This window comes from Danio aesculapii, chromosome 24, assembly GCF_903798145.1.
Source record: "Danio aesculapii chromosome 24, fDanAes4.1, whole genome shotgun sequence".
Classification (NCBI taxonomy): Eukaryota; Metazoa; Chordata; class Actinopteri; order Cypriniformes; family Danionidae; genus Danio; species Danio aesculapii.
In genome coordinates, this window is record NC_079458.1 from 21,595,996 (window position 1) to 21,613,752 (window position 17,757).

The 17,757-nt window shown below is 33.1% G+C and overlaps 1 protein-coding gene across 1 annotated transcript in view; it reads left to right on the top strand.

Moving 5' to 3' along the window:
- Positions 1-1,870: 1,870 nt before the first annotated feature.
- The window catches only part of dlec1 (DLEC1 cilia and flagella associated protein), a 36,511-nt gene continuing 20,624 nt past the window's right edge, over positions 1,871-17,757 (top strand). Inside the window, exons 1-13 of the mRNA XM_056450549.1 lie at positions 1,871-2,066; positions 3,616-3,756; positions 4,277-4,433; positions 4,549-4,659; positions 5,216-5,403; positions 6,224-6,444; positions 10,511-10,592; positions 10,837-10,924; positions 12,702-12,875; positions 14,322-14,458; positions 15,641-15,733; positions 17,064-17,154; positions 17,425-17,587. Coding sequence (XP_056306524.1) covers positions 1,977-2,066; positions 3,616-3,756; positions 4,277-4,433; positions 4,549-4,659; positions 5,216-5,403; positions 6,224-6,444; positions 10,511-10,592; positions 10,837-10,924; positions 12,702-12,875; positions 14,322-14,458; positions 15,641-15,733; positions 17,064-17,154; positions 17,425-17,587 — 1,736 coding nt within the window. The 5' untranslated portion in view covers positions 1,871-1,976. The remainder of the gene's footprint in view (positions 2,067-3,615; positions 3,757-4,276; positions 4,434-4,548; positions 4,660-5,215; positions 5,404-6,223; positions 6,445-10,510; positions 10,593-10,836; positions 10,925-12,701; positions 12,876-14,321; positions 14,459-15,640; positions 15,734-17,063; positions 17,155-17,424; positions 17,588-17,757) is intronic.

A 17,757-nucleotide genomic window follows, 5' to 3' on the forward strand; every position in this document is an offset into this window, starting at 1 on the left:
TAATAATAATAATAATTATTATTATTATTATTATTATTATTACTATTCCAGAATTTGACTGGTAGTGTATATTTCCAAATAAAAAAGCAAATCATCATAAAAAAAAACATACAACATGTATCAAAAACAACAATTTAGTAATAAGTTATTCAAACACTTTATTTGTAGTGTTTTAGTAGTGTTTGTTGTGTACAATGTAGACTGTATTTGAAACTTTGCATGAATAGAAGGTTATAATTCAGTTTTTAGAGGTTTTGTCAATTTAACATCAGTACTCCGGTGAAGTGAAATGAAGTGAAGTGAGTATTGTCAGGTGCTCTATTGTTATTTTCAGGTGTGTCTTTCTCACTCATACATACATGCGCGCACACACACACATACACACACGCACGCATGCGCGCGCACACACACACACACACACTCAAAAAATTATTTTTTTTACTTGTTCAAACTACTTATTTAAAATGAGCCAAAACAACACAATTCTTAAGATTTTATTGGGACAACTTTATTTTTTTATGTTCAATCCACATAAATTTGTTAAAAGTGGTAAGTTAACTTAATTGATTTGTGTTGGGACAACATGAATGAATTGTGTGGAACCCTGCATTTTTTACAGTGCACACACACACATGCACACACGCACACACACACACACACACACACACACACACACACACACACACACACACACACACACACACACACACACACACACACATATGCACATACAGGGTTTTGTATATTAATCAATTAGTATAAAAGGTGTTAGAGAGACCTGTTTTTTAAACCGCCGGTACTGGGAATCAAACCTGCAACCTTTGAATTACAAACATTTAACTCTCTAATCATTAGGCCACAGCTGCCCCTTATGATGTTAAGTGTAACATATTAGAGAATTATTGTGAGAGATTGTATTGATGATATAAATCCATAACACAATCAGACCAATCAACCCGTCTAGGGCAAGTGATCATGCAAGAGAAAACAATGTTGTTTTGTAATGCAGTATCTGGGCGTGAAACAATAAACCAAGGTTGGCTATGGTTAAAAAAATTCCCACAATGAGCTCAGTTAAATGTCATAATCCACAGGTGAGCGCAGTAGTGCAGAACACAAAACCTCTTTGCTTATAAAGATGGGCATTTTGAAAAATCATCTTGCTTGGCAGCTACACCCTTCAAAACTGCCAAAGCATACCTGAACTTCAGGCAGAGGTGTGACTGTGCATGCTATTTTTGGATAACTTATAGACAAGTGCGTACTTTCTTACAACTTTATACCCTTTGGTTTTTAGAATTTATAAATTAAAAACTGCAAATGCGTTTATTTACTAAAAACTGATTGTAAAATGCCTTATGCTAATGATATAACTTTATGCACCACTTAAAATTTGGCTTAATAAAAAAGGTAAAAAAAAAAGTAATACAGTAAAGTGTAACCAATATGCACTGTAAGATGAAAAATAATACAAATAGGCTAATATAAATCAATAAAACACTCATTCTAAACCCTATCATATTGACTAAACACACAAACACTATAATATAAATCACTAAAAATCCCACAAAAACTGAACACTAAAACACTAAAACTTCAATATTTTTTATATCAGCTGTCTTTCATGTCACATGGTAGACCTAGAAATTATTATTATATTAGAATTGTTCTACTTGAATTATTCTACACACAATAGTTTACATTATGTTTTGTGGACGTTTTAAATACAGCCTCTGTCCTAAATCGCTTGGATGCATGCTGAGCCTTTAAGAGGCGCGCCGTTACTATAGTGACTCCCTAACCAAACATGGCGGTGACTGTAATAAAGAGAACTTCTCCATTGTGTCATTTAATATAAATGTTTTTTTTAGACAAAAATGTCTATGGGGCGTTTGAATAAACCATCACCGTAGACGTGTTTTATTACGCAAATGTTTAACGTTATCATTTTTGACAAGTAGTTTTACGTCAAAACAATGGCTGATGAAAATAAACCAAAAACACTAACGTTGAAGAGTTCAGAACCGTCAATGAACCGACACACACCAGCTTCAAAGACAACTCAGGTAAGAAAATGACTAACGTTACAGACTGAACAGTTGTGTTAAACATTTCCACTGTAAACCTGTCAAACTGCCAAAATGATGTCAGCATTGTTTTCCAGAATATTGTTACGCAAACCATTTCCAGCTAAACTTGAGATCAGAGTTTTCACTGGTGTTAACTGAGGAAAGCATACAACTATTGTAACATGCTGAAAACATTTACTGGTGCCTTATAACTATTGTAACATGCTGAAAACATTCACTGGTGCCTTATAACGAAACATAATACATGAGCGTTATGTTCCAGCGTTATGGATGTGACATTTGCAGGAAAAACTCAAAACATACATTCACATAAAAGTATATGTTAACATTATATTGAAACATCTGTTTATATTATCCAGAAAAACTAACCACAGAGTTATAAGATCAGAAAAATGTCAATCTGTAAGCATGTTTTGTACTTTAAATAATGAAAATGAACATGCGTTATGGATGTGACCAAAAAAGTCTGCAAGTTTGCAGTATACAACACCTTTAGAAATTCTATGAATCAAACTGTTCAACCCCCCCAAAATAATGCTAATGAACAGGATAAGAGTCGGCTCACTATAGAACAAATATGATTGATTTTAATTTTATTTAACATTTTAGCATTTATGAGGAAAAATCTTCGTTATGGATGTGACACCTGCGTTATGGATGTGACTGATTTGAAATTGCCATTCATGTGACTTTGGTAAATCAAATAAAATTGTTTGAAAACATTGACAGAGACGTTATTGAGTATTTCTAAAGCACTGTAAAATACTTGCTTACACAACAAACTTAGAAACGGTTTCCGTATTTTAGTGAAAACTGAATTTTTTTTTTGGCAAGGTTGACATTTGCATGGAATTGCTCACATACAAATAAAAAGAAATCATCTGGGTGATGATAACACACAATATTAAATATCAATATAAGAATTATGAATCAGGCAAATATATAATTTTAAACTGGGTCTTTTATATAAATTTTAATATTTTAATATTTTAATACTGCAATAATAAAAGTTTATTTTATAATCCCTCTGTTTTAATTTAGCAACATTTTCAATTCAACTGTACATTTAATGTCATTCATTCATTCATTCATTTTCCTTCAGCTTAGTCCCTCATTTATGAACCGCCAACTATTCCGGCATATGTTTTATGCAGTGCATGCCCTTCCAGCCACAACCCAGTACTATGAAACGTCCATACACTCATACAGTACTACGGCCAATTTAGTTAACCAAATTTACCTACTGTATAGCGCATGTCTTTGGACTGTGGTGGAAACCGGAACACCCAGAGGAAACCCACACGAATACGGAGAGAACATGTAAACTCCAGACAAAATGCTAACTGGCCCAGCCGGGAGTTGAACCAGCGACCTTCTTGCTGTGAGGCGAGGTGACAGTGTTAACCACTGAGCCAACGTGCCACCTTTAATAAACATTCCAAAGCTGTTTTTTACAAGATGCTTCAGAGAAAGCATCTTTTAAATGCAATTTTTCATATTTTTGTTTCTTTTTATGTGTCTACAGGACATTTCTCATCTGCTGGCCAGCGTATTCAATGACCTCTACACCACAGAGGTGATTGGAAAGGACACTGTTTCCAATCTCAGCAAATCACGAAGAAGAGGCAACAGCTACCATGAAAAATATGTGGAGCAGCTACAACAGGTCCCTCTTTGTTTACATCACATCTGACAAAATGTCTATTATAAAATGCAGCTTATTCATTGATAAACTTTGGGGTCAATGAGATTATTTGAAAGAGGTGTCTTATTTTCAACTTGGGTACATTTATTTAAATAAAAATTTATTTTATTTATTTAAAGCAGAAATATAAAGTGAACAGATTAGATAAGATTAGTGTTCAGCTCCTAAATCTATGGCAGCCTAATGAAAATTAGGGTGCAAATGTAGTCATTTTAGCGCCACCAACTGTTTAAAGTTCCTCACGCTAAAAAATTTGGAATCATTATTGTTCTTGGCTCAATATGATTTGATTGCATAATGCCATTTTGAATTTGCAGATAAATTTACAGAGTGACTTAGACCGTTTTCTTGATTTTCACATCTTGAATGATACTTCAAAACATTACTTTAAACAGTTGTGTTGTATAATTAATTATTTTTCACTTGTCATTTCATCAGACTTTTATCATCTAAATTCTTGTATATTTCATGATTTCATCAGGTGCACAGTGAATACAACAGACGTATTCAGAACGCTGATATGTTGGAGACACACATCATACAGGCTCGTCTTCAGGCTGCTGCAAAAGAAGAGCACGATCGCAACAAAATCCTGGAAGAAGTCGGTGAGGCCTACCAACAGCTGGGACTTCCCCCAGGTAGATCTCTTTACTTCTGTTGTGCTAAAACGAAGCAGTATTGTTACCATCCACAGACTGTTGGTCGGTTTGTAGTGCTATGACTTAAAGCACAGCATTAATTATTTGTCCATAGTAAAATCAGCCTTCAAGTGGTGTGTGGACAGTGGACTTCTGAGAAGCAACAACCTGATTTGCCCACTGGACTACACAACAGTGCACACCCCAGTTGTTAAAAGTCCAAAAGGTAACATTTCACTTAAATTTCCACCTTTTTTCACACACAATTACTGTTTTTCTAATTTTGAACTTCCAATTTGGGGAAAGAACAGAAAGAAATAATTAAAAATAAAAAGGTTGTGTTGCAAATAATCCATATACATAGTGAAAGAAGCATGTTTGGCTTAGTATTTTATTTTTATTTATGGTGAAAATGACATTTTGCTTGGTGTTTTAAAGTCAAATTAATATTTTGTTCCTCCAGATTATTTTCTTACTGTTTTATATACAGTACAGTAATATTCAACACATGCTGCAGAAAGACCTGTTTTAAATTTTTAGGGTTATTCATGGTCTGCTGAAATTAATTTCTTAATTCAAATAAATTCATTTTAATATTTAATGTATGAATTGTGTGGAGAATAATGACACCTCAGTGTACATAGTTATTAAAACACTTCACTGATTGTTTATCTTTAACATAAGTTACTCCTATAATTTATGCAAAGCATTATGCGGTGGTAAAAGTAAACTCATATCCAAACACCTAAATTATGGATTGTAATACTGTCTCATTTTTACAGCTAGGTCAACTCCAGGCTTTGCCCAGCCTACTTTCTCCTATAATAAGCACATCTGCACTGAACTGCAGGATGATGGTTACACTCCGCTTCCTCCACCCGCTCATTCAGCCCACAGCCTGCTTGAATATTCAGAGGAGACAATCACACTCTCTTCCTCTCCAGAGTCCAGCTCAATCAAGGACACAGAGGTTTGCCCCTGTATATTAATACATTTTCCCTTTATCAAGGGGAATAGAATGACCTTTATATTTTTTGTTACTTCATTGTTTTTTTCCTGTATTGTAAGTCTAGAGCCCAGATCACATGACACATATGCCTGCAAATGTTAGGCATTATTTGAAAAACAATAATTTTTTGTACTTCTATGTATATGAAATATACTTATGAAAAATCATGACACTATTGGATCATAAAATAGCGAAATTGGAAAATAGTATAGGCACCATGTAATTTAGATGAAACATGTAAAAGATACATTGACCATTGAGCACAATTAAAATCTATTCCCTTACTCATTCAAACACTTATTTAAAGACATCCTAAAACCTATAAGTTAATTTAAAAACTACAGTTTTTAATTAAAAACAACAGTCAAACTGCAAGATTATATAAAATTGTAAAGGTGGGTTTTCAAAAAATGTTTTTTATTCATAGCATTTTTAAAAATCATTAAAAACATAAATATTTAATTTATATATTTAAATTTCAACCTAAAATTAATTTGTCACGCTGCAAGATCATATTAAATGACCTAGAACAAAAGTAATTGTAATTTAAATGGTGATAAAATAAAAAAAGCTGAAAAGAGTGGACGTTCATAAAAACTAAAATATGTTCCTTTTTACCGAAAAATAAATAAAAACGCTAAAAATTATAATAAAATAAACACACAAACATTTCATAGCAAGTAAAACACATTCTATTATACATTAAATAAGTTAAAATCCTAAAATAATAATGTTAATTATTAAAGATTTATAAATAAAATAATAACTATTTGTTTCTAAGCTAAGTTTGGTGGCTAAGGCTTCTTGGATGGAGAAGACCAGTGCTAAGAGTCGTGCAGAAGACAGGGCTTCCATGAAAAAGCACAAAGACCGGCATAAGTTTCTGCACAACCCTCGCTTCCTGCTCCCAAACACTCAGCGTGGAGGAAAGTCTCTCATCATGCCAGGGAAAAAGACGCTGGAGAATGTGGTAAAGAGCAAGAAAAACAATGGCAGAGAGAGGTGTGATTTTTATTCATGTGATTTTAGATTGTGTTTCATAAAAAATAATGTCTAAAAATAAGTTTACAGATAAAAATTTCAATTATTTCAAAGTCAAAGCCTACCTGTTTTCAACATTTTTCAAAGTATAAAATTTTCTGTTTAACATAATAACGAAACAGTTTTGGGACAAGTTGAATGTGGGTAAAATATGACTGAATTATAATTTTGAGTGAAATTTTGAGTTACGTTTAAAAAGAGACACTTGGTGTTAATTGATTTAATATTAGTCTTAATCTTTAACTTTTATTTAGTTGACAAAAGTACAAACAAAATATTTTCAATGTAAAAATCATAAAAACGCTTTTTTTTTTTGAGCAAGATGCTAATGGTCTAATCTGATTCAGTGATTTATGCTAAGCTAAGTTAAAAGTGCTCCCGCCAGACCCAGAGATAAACGGAAAAGATTCAGAAATGGCAAAACTTAACTGCTTAACTCTAACTTGACTTGTAAAATCAGCCTATTTACAAAAAAAAAAAAAAAAACTAGAGCGATCCAATAGAAGAAAAGACATTCAGGAAATGCTGTTTTGAAATAGCTGTCACTCATGAAAGTCTGGATGATCCATTTGGACATCAAGATCTTAATCTCAAAAACATTTTTTCCCCAGAAACAAGCTGAAATATGGACTCCTCTGAGCCCAGCACACATTTGCAATGTTTTTAATTATTTAAGCAGAGCTTTCACACAAAGAAATGTGATCTTTGATTTTGTTTGACAACTCCCTTATGACTTTTGTCCCGAAAAATTTTTTTATCAAGCAATTATTAAAGACTGAGATGCTTCTCTTAAACCCAAATGAAACTCACATGTATCAGCAGTTTAATTGTTATGTTCTATAACTTTTTTTTGAAGTGTGTTGGAGCTATCAAAACCAAAATGTATCAATATTTACAAAATACAATTCATTTGTTCAGTAAGTACATTGGAAATCTTTTTTCTTTGTTCTTTTATCAATTAAATAGAATGTATAGAGAATGAAAAGAACTCATATTCTTGATTTTATTGCATTTCACAAAAACGTCCCAAGTTTTTTGGAATTGGGGTTGCGCCATCCTATCTAATTCAAAACAAATATACTGCTTTCTGCCTTTCCTTTAAACCCCTAAAGCCGTGCTCTTTGTTATCACATTGTTTGCATTCTAAACAGCTTTATTCAACCATTATTGCCATAATATTTGTGCAGCTTGGGTAGGGGAAATATGATACACAAACGTTCAAAATACAGATCACACCCTATTGTCTACCTTATTATAAATGCCAGCATGACTTTGCAAAATGTTAGAACGGGTTATTAGTCAATCAATATTTTCAGCCTTTTTGATTTATAGTCTTTATTGTGTCCAAGCACACGTCAGCATGAGAGAACACTGACAATTGGATTAGAAAGGAATGACATCATCACCTGTCTGGCACAAATGAAATGACTCTGGCTGTTTAAATGAGAGTTTTCTCTTCACAGCAGCCAAAAGAATCACAAGACAGTCAAAATGTCTCAGCTGACTCTTTCTGCAATTTGAGTCAATGAGCTCTGTGGAGTTCATGTTTTCTGCTTCTGGGCAGTCAACAGTACAACAAAAGATCCAGTTTGAATTAAATATTTGATAAAATGCAGCTGAATAGTGGCCATAAAGCAAGTCCACTGAGTTATTCATTCATTCATTTTCTTTTCAGCTTAGTCCCTTTATTAATCTGGGGTCACCACAGGGGAATGAACTGCCAACTGGTCCAGCATATGTTTTACACAACCGATGCCCTTCCAGCTGCAACCTATCACTGGCAAATCCACCGAGTTATGATTATGTTAAAATATTTAGCACCGCACAACAGAAAATGTGTACATTTTAGATGATCATGCTCATCAATTTTAAACAATATAGTCTTGATATGTTTGCAAATTAATTAAGACTTACTAATATGTCAACACATAATTCAAAATGTGCATACACTATAATACTTTGTTTTCTGGGGCAACGCAGTGGTGCAGTAGGTAATGCTGTTGCCTCACAGCAAGAAGGTCGCTGGTTCGAGCCTCGGCTGGGTCAGTTGGCGTTCCTGTGTGGAGTTTGCATGTTCTCCCTGCGTTCGTATGGGTTTCCTCTGGGTGCTCCGGTTTCCCCCACAGTCCAAAGACATGCGGTACAGGTGAATTGGGTAGGCTAAATTGTCCATAGTGTATGTATGTGTGTGAGGGTTTCCCAGAGATGGGTTGCGGCTGGAAGGACATCCGCTGCGTAAAACATATGCTGGATAAGTTGGCGGTTCATTCTGCTGTGGCGACCCCGGATTAAGAAAGGGACTAAGCCGAAAAGAGAATGAATGACTTTGTTTTCTTGTTATTGTTGATTGTGTCCATGTACCAAGTCCTTCACCTGCTGTGGTCTAATCAAAAATCAAAACATTTACACTTTGAGTTCAGTCTTTGTCCAGTTTGACTGCAAACAAATGATTTCATATCAGACCCAAATAAAAGAACTAAAGTGAAAGAAAACTTTCATGACCTGAATTTTTTAGTGACATTGTAAAGATGCAATATTCTAGAAATCACAGATTCACATTCAGAACTTTTCTTTTCTATCTGGGCAATCCGCTGTCAGAGAATTTAAGTCACTATAGTTCAGATCAGTGAAAAAATTGAAAAGTTAATCTGCCTGTCAAATACATTAAGGAATGTACCACCACATTAAAACCAATAGCTGTAAGGTGTTAACAAATTTATTTTCATGACTAATATGTCATCATGTAAACAAATAGTGCACATATTATAATAATCCTGACCACTTTGTATAATTTGCTTACTTTTCTTTGTCAAATTAACTCCTTTAACAGGCATTTATAACCACCTGGTTGACTTTGTATCTATAGGTTATCATTATTACTTTACACTTATTAGTATTTATCAGAGTTGTGCCAGCATATTAATCAATACAAAATGTGGGTCAAAAATTATTTCCAAGGAATGCACCTTAAAGGGTTAAAATTCAACATAAAACAAATAATGATTTTAATGTTGCCATGATTTACTAAAAAATTGAACAATTTATGGAAGCAAATTCTTAATCTGCGGACAGATTATATTTGTTTTTCCGCCTCATGTACAGGTTCAAGTGCATAGTCAACACAGGCTAGTTAAAAATACGTGCGTCAGCATATATTTTTGTGAAAGTGCAAAAATGCACTTTAACCTACATTTCACTGCAATTTCTTGGACAATTAACACTACAGGGTAGCATTACACCCACTACATTTGTTCCTTTTCACATAAATGATATTTACAGGGACGTTTTATCAGTGAATAAATGATTATTTTCATGCAGTTCTTTGCACAACACCAAATAAATAGCACAAAACAGCAGTGTCTATGATTTGAAATTAAATAGATTTGCCTCACTTATCTACAGTATCTCCATATGGACAACTTTTTTGGTGTTGTCAGTTTGCTCACTTTGTACTTGTGTTGTACTTGTGATGCAAACAACTTGATTTTGAGCTCACAAAAGATATGAAAACAATGTAAAATCAAGGTAAAAGTATGTGGTCGCAGTGCACATTTCTCTCATGTTTGCTTTTGAATACAATATTGGTTGGGTGTAGGGAAGGGTTTACAATAGGTCAGTGTTTTGCTAGGTGATCTGCATGACAAACCCTGCCTTCTCAAAAACATGTGCAATAAGAAAGTGTATCTGAAACAAACAATAAAATGTACACTAAGTAATGTATTTCAGATTCTTAAATATGTAAACAGCACCCTCTAGTGGATTTATCATCTGATATGTGCAACGAAACATACCTGAAGCAATGAATTTTATATTTTGCAAAAATGTTAATTGAGACACATATTTCCTATGAGCCTGGGTTGTTCTGAGTGCATTATATATTCTGTCAGTTCATTTGTAATTTATGTATTAGAGGGGGTACATGTAAAAGTTCCTTGTTAACAGTGACACTGGTGGCCGATACAAATAGTTGCATTCTGGATATCTTTGACAAACTGTGGTGACAAAATTTTTCTCTGTGTTTTATAAGTCCTGGTGGTCATGCGCCTATTTTCACTGCGAATCCACCAGTGATCTTCTTCAGTGACTACAGAGTAGGACAAGTCTATGAGGTACAAAAACAACTTGTATTGTATTCATTTTAAATCATTTGATTCACTTGATTCAAGCACATTTTCACTGTGCTAAATCCTGTGTACTGTATAGTAAGATTTGCTGACTAAATCACCATTTTGTGTGTGTTTCATTTTTACTAAATGACCTGTACTGTTGATTTTCCCTCCAGAGCCCCTACTGAATGTTGTCTTTCTAGTGCAGTGTGTTTTGGTTTTTAATAGCGCCTTGTATTCCCTGTAGACCTCAGTGGAGCTCAAAAACATGACTGCGAGCAGCCGTCACATTCGAATGATTCCTCCAACCTCCCCACACTTCTCTGTGGGTTTGGGTGAGAACCTGCATGAAAGACTTGTTTGTTGGCAGAAGGAGGATTTGAAGCTGTTATAGGCATTTATAGCAATACTGAAGGAAATAGCAAGGATAAGAATATCAACAGATTTAATATTAAAAATAAAACCTCCTAAAACATTTTCAATGAAAGTGAAAAAAAAAAACTGAAAGGAAATATAAAAAACAACAAAGCAAATTATTTTTTTCTTAAATTGCTAAAGCTAGTGTGATTTTAGTATCTGGAGAGTAATTATTCCAGTTTTAATTAATCGTTTGAATTTTTTTTTATTTCATATAAAATATACAATTGAATTTTTTTTTTTCTTTTTTAAATATTTCCCAAATGATTTTTAACAGAGCATAGAAAATTTCACAGTTTGTCTGACAATATTTTTTCTTCTGGAAAAAGTCTTATTTGCTTTTTTTTGGCTAGAATTAAATCAGCTTTTAACTTTTTAAAAACCATTTTAAGGTCAATATTATTAGTCCCTATTTTTAAGCTATATCTTTTTTTGATTGTCTACAGAACAAACCATTGATATACAATAACTTACCTAATTACCCTAACCTGCCTAGTTAACCTAATTAACCTAGTTAAGCCTTGAAATGTCACTTTAAGCTGAGTATTAGTGTCCTAAAGAATTCTAGTAAAATATTATTTACTGTCACCATGGCAATTAGAGATAAATTATTAAAAGTATTATCTTTATAACTGTGTTGAAAAAATCTTCTCTCCGTTAAACAGAAATTGCGGGAAAAAATAAACGTGGCTAATAATTCAGGGGGGCTAATAATTCTGACTTCAACTGTATATACTGTATATTTTGTTTTCAATGAATACAATTAATTTAGTAAATTTTTAGAAAAGTTTTTTGTCAAATTCTTAAAAAAAATAAGTCTGTATAGTTTTTATTATTATTAATTATATTTTAGTTTTAGTTAAATTAAATTAAACTGCCTTCAGAGATAAAATATATTTTTTATGCATTTTATTTTATTTTGGTTACCAAAATGAATAATTTTAAGTTGCAAAAGTTTTAGTCTTGTTGTTCTAGTTTTAGTGAAGTATTAAAACCAGCCAGGACAACATTTTTTGTTATCAAAGTACTAAAGAACTGTTCTTTGTTAAATTCTTGCCAAACATGTCTGTATAGTTTTATTCCAAAAAAAGGGAATAATTTTAATTTTAACTTGCAAAAGTTTTAGTTGTGTTTTTAGTTTAGCATTTAAGCATTAAAAGTATTTAGTTTTAAGTATTAAAACCCCAGCCAGGATAAAATTTTTTCTTTTTTAATTTGATTAAATAAATTAAAATTTGAATTTCAATGAGTATTTCTATATTGTTGCAACAAATTACTACAGTTGTGTCTAAAAATGTACTCATATTATGTTTTAACAAATAAATTGACTATAATAACTAAACAAAATAATTATGGACAAGGCAGCATTTCTTATTTTCTTTTTATTTCTAAAATAACTAACAATAAATACTCTTAAAATATGGACAAAACAAAACCCACATGGGTAGACATATTTAAACAAATTCAAATGATAATTATTGGAAAAAAAACTAACCAAAACTATAAAATTTTGTAAATTATACTAAATGACATTGAATACAACAGGACTCTAAGGACCTACCCTAGCTCCATGTGGAAGAATAAGAAAACAGTGACATCTACTGTTAAAAATGTGAAGAAAAATAAAACCTTTATACCTAATGTGATTTGACGTTTGAGATGGAACTTATTATCACACAGCTGTATGTTCAACAGGCCGGTTCCCTGGTGAAGGAGGGATTGTGGCTCCAGGAATGAGTTGTCAGTATATGGTGCGTTTTGCACCGGATTCTCTAGCAGACTATGAGGATGCTCTGGTTGTGGAGACACAGATGCTGTATCCTCTCATTATACCAATAGAGGCCCGCAGATCTCCTCCGATACTCACCTGTGAGTCAAAAGAAGCAGCATCTAAATCTTAAAGAGATAGGTAACCGTACAGTACATGCATACTAAAAGGCTAATAACAAGGCCCATATGGAAACTGCGGCCAAGGAAAACATACGATTTTTTTAACCCATCATTTATGTACAGTCTGTTCATGTACAGTAAGTGTGTAAATATATATTTATAAAGTTTTTATATTAATTTCATTAGTATTATTTGACATGCAAATGTTTATATTATTGGACAATATCGTTTAAAAAGGATTTTTTTTGTCTTTTACTTATATAGTTTGTTTGTTTGTTTTAACAAAATTTTGCAGCAAAATAGCAACAATTGTATGCATTTTCTGTATGGCCCAGATAATAACTCCCAAAAAATTCAGCTTATTGAAATAATCTGTTGTTTTCCCTGCTGAAAAAAATTAAATCAATAGTGTAGTGCAACTTCTATTTCAGTTGAGAACACACTTTTATAAGTTTTTGGGTCAAGAATGAATCTGAATTTGGTCTGATTTTATCCTCCAGTACTCCAGTAAAACATGTTTTGTCAGGATGCGCTCAAATCAAACGCTATTAAACACATTACAAACTATCATGTGCTTAACTTTTATAGAAATCGGATACATGGACAAATATAGAAATTACACATGTGTTATTTAAGTTCATATTTAAATTTTACATATAAAATGTGTCATATATGCAACATATTTTTCAAAAGATATAATTTTTTGTACAAATATGTTCAAACATATTTAATAAAATTATATATATATATATATATATATATATATATATATATATATATATATATATATATATATATATATATATATATATATATATATATATATATATATATATATATATATGTTCATATATGAAAATTAAACATATAGAAAATTAAAGCTAATATATTTTTACATATAATATATTTGTATTAAACATAAATGTACATATTTGTAATTCCAGTAGGTGAAAAATATAGGAAAGCAGCCATTTTTGCAATTCTTCAAAATAGATGCTGCTTATTTGACATGTTTATATATATATATATATATATATATATATATATATATATGTAAAATCAAAATATGAATTTGTATGTCATATATGTAATATCCATATATTGCCATATATCATATTTCTATGTGGGAAATCTGCAGTAATTATGTTCCTGTCACATATCACACATACTGAATGCACTTCAATAAACCAACAGAAATCAGGTTTATGCGTTTAAATACTGGCCAAAATTGGCGTAAAGATAAAAATTTGTAAGGATCAGTTCACGTTTAAGCCTTTATGACCTTACTCCAACAAAGGAAATTGATTTCACGTGTTTAAATGATCACAAGTGTTATCAAGTTTAGGATGTGTTTGTAAACTCACTCAATAAAAGCCAATGGGGTCCAGTGTTGACTAAATATTGCTCTACTCTTTCCATGTGCAGTGCCGGCTGTCATGGACTGTGGTTTCTGCCTGGTGGGAGGGGTGAAGTTCATGGAGGTTTTATGTCAGAATGAAGGACTGAGTGCTGGAACATTCTGTGTAATGCCTAAGAAACAGTGGCCTGCTTCAAGCCTCAGGGTAAGCAAGCAGATATCAATTTGAAGACTATTTCAGCGCATAGTTATGATTCCTTTCTTTGGCAGGATTAATAATTATGAATTCCACCAGAGCTCATATTTCATAGTTTAATATGCTGTTTGTTTTAATATAGATTTTGCTGTACATTTTAAACTAAACAGCAACAATTGCTTCAAGACTCAATATGGAAATTAAGTTGTAATATCACTATGAAATTATATTTTTTTCATTCTTAAAATTTGAATACAAAATTTATGAAAGCTTGTTTCCGTCACAAAAGTGATTATTTCCACAATTCTGACTTATGAATTGCATGATTGAATTTCAGAATTCAGATAGTTTTGATCAGAATTGTGAGTTTATGTGTTGCAAGTTCAAGTTAAACATTTACAAACATGTTTTCATCAGTTGCAGTTTTGTGCCAGTTTTGACTTTATATCTGACAATTCTGAGCATAAATAAATCAATAAATGAAATAAAATTGTAATCTTTGAATTATGACTTTGATATTATATCTCACAGTTCTCTCTTCTGGGACTTCACGGTGGATCAGTGGTTAGCATTGTTGTTTCACAGCAAGAAGGTTGCTGGTTTAAGTCCCAGCTGGTCCAGTTGATGTTTCTGTGTGTCGTTTGCATGTTCTCCCCGTGTTGGTGTGGGTTTCCCCCATAATCCAAAGACATGCGGTATAAATTGAATTGAATAAACTAAATTGGCCGTATTGTATGAGTGTGTGTGTGAATGTGAGAGTGTTTCCCAGTACTGTGTTGCGGCTGGAAGGGAATCCACTGCATAAAACATGTGCTGGAATAGTTGGTGGTTCAATTCACCTCTGAAATAGAGACTAAGCCGAAGGAAAAAGAAATGAATAAATGTTCTCCATTTTTTTCTCTGATTTTTGGGATAAAAAGTTGCTGTTACCTTAGTTTTGTCACTTGTTCTTGTAATTGACAGTGAGTTCACATTCAGATCTGCCTCCATCCAATCAGCGACCAGTCGATAGAACCCAGTTCTTGTCCTACTCTCTTGTTTTCAGTAATCCATTTTACATGAAAATATAGCACAATATGGAAGAAATTATCTACCTTTTTATGCCCCAGCTTTAAAATAGTTGGTTTTGGTGTGTCTTAATGTATTGTTACCCGTTATGAGCAACAGTTGTGAAACTATAGTTTGTCTCAGTCTGCAGTGAAGTCGACTTTCGCAGAACAGCCTCCCTTTGCCATCAGTCCCTCTATTTTTGGCCTTCTTCCTGGACAGGCTACTGTCATAGAGGTGAGATATTATGTAGAGTGCATATTATGATGTCTATATTATGCTGCTATCATTTCAATATAAACATGCCATTTTTTTGACCAGCGGTGAACTTTGTGTGTTTTTGATATAACCTTGTGTGCATTTGACTGCTTACATACCTTAAGACACTAACGAGTACTTCGGTTTTAATATTTATGCAACAGTACACTGTCTGGCAGCCAGCTTTCGGTGCATGCGCTTTAGATTTGTACAGCTCAGAAAATTGTATATCAGGAGTTAAATCTGACCAGACTTGAAAACCCATTAAAATAATAAGCTTCATGATTATGATGAACTGCAAGATCGCATGAGTGTAACAGAGATGATAAAACTAAAACTTGTTCTGTGAAACTTCTGTACTCCTGGAAAAGGGGGGGAGAGCACCACAAAAACTGTGGATTTTATTCATCTTAAAAATTATCATCTACATCACAGGTGTCAAATCCAGTTCCTGGAGCAGCTCTCCACAGTTTCGTTCCAACCCTGCTCCAACACACTTACCTGTAGGTTTCAAATAAGCCTGAAAGACTCAATTAGTTTGATCAGGTGTGTTCAACTACGGTTAAAGCTAAACTGTGCTTTAAGAGGTGTGCAGGAACTGGATTTGACACTTGTGGTCTACATCATGGTACAATAAATAAATGAATTGTGGTGTATTTTGAGTTGAAACTTCACAGACATGTTTTGGGGACACATGCCAGGTTTTTCCTGTATCAAAAAAAGGCAGAGGTAGTATCCTTATGAAATTCTTTGCAACTTGAAACAAACACATTTTGCGTTATTTTTGTAATCTTATCAAGTAAAACGTCTTTTTTAAAAAGGCCAACATTAAATGTATTTAAATACATGACCAGTGCTTGAGCATCACTTGGGTTCTGTCAGTATCTGTGACTGCCTGGCTGATTTTTGACAAAAGGCAGAGGTGGTACAAAATTTGATGTGTACAATATACAACCACCTCTTAATCAATATGGAATTTTCTGTGGAAGTTTCTATGATTTGATTGACAGCCTCATACTTTGAGCCCATCTATTTCTTCATTGTAGCTTTTAGTCATTGACAGAACAGATTCTCTCTGATCGTCTAAGCACTTTTCTTTTAGAATGCAGATTTTGTTGTGCGTCACCTAAGCAACAAAGAATGCGACATTCCTAAAGACTAATGAATATGTTAATTTATGATAATTTTCAGATTTTGTGAACACATTGATTCACACAGGCTGCACTGATTTGCACCGATATACAGTATATGTTATTCACAAACCTATTAGTCAGTGACTCCTTATGTTTCTATTTAATATAATCTTCAGGTTGTGTTTTTCCCCACAACTCCTGAGATCTCTTCTCAGGACTTCACCATTGTCTGTGACAACTGCCAAGTGAAGGACATTACGCTCCAAGGTAGGGAAGCATCTTGGCCAAACAAATTTTTAGTATTGTGGCTTATGTCTCTATTTGCACGTTTTGTACAATGAAGTCACCAATCACTAGGCCACTGTCAGCAGGTTTTTCAGTGAGTGCATCACAGAGGGGGCTAAACCTGATACACCTGTGCTTATAAAGCAACATTTTGCTCATGCTCACACTTATGAAACATGTAAAAAGATGTGCTTTTAAATTTATGTGGGTTGATGTAGGTGTAACCTAAAATGTTTTCTTAAATACTCTTAGGTACAGGTCAACTGATCACGGTGGAGCTGCTTTCAGTATCAGGTGGAGAGGATCAGCCTGAATTTGCCGAATTGTGTGACATCACAGCTGATCATTATGTCAGATTTAACACAGCCAATCCACACTCTACACTGCAGAAGACAGTGGTTGTCAAAAACAACACGTGAGCTTCCTACACACATTTGTGCTACATAAAATACACAGTAAAATACATTTGTAGATTATTTGAATATACATTTTACAAGAAAATAGTATTTTAACCTTTATACTGCAAATGTCACTATTAAATCAGTATTAGGGTGACCAATAGATTTCTCAGAGTGGACATATTAT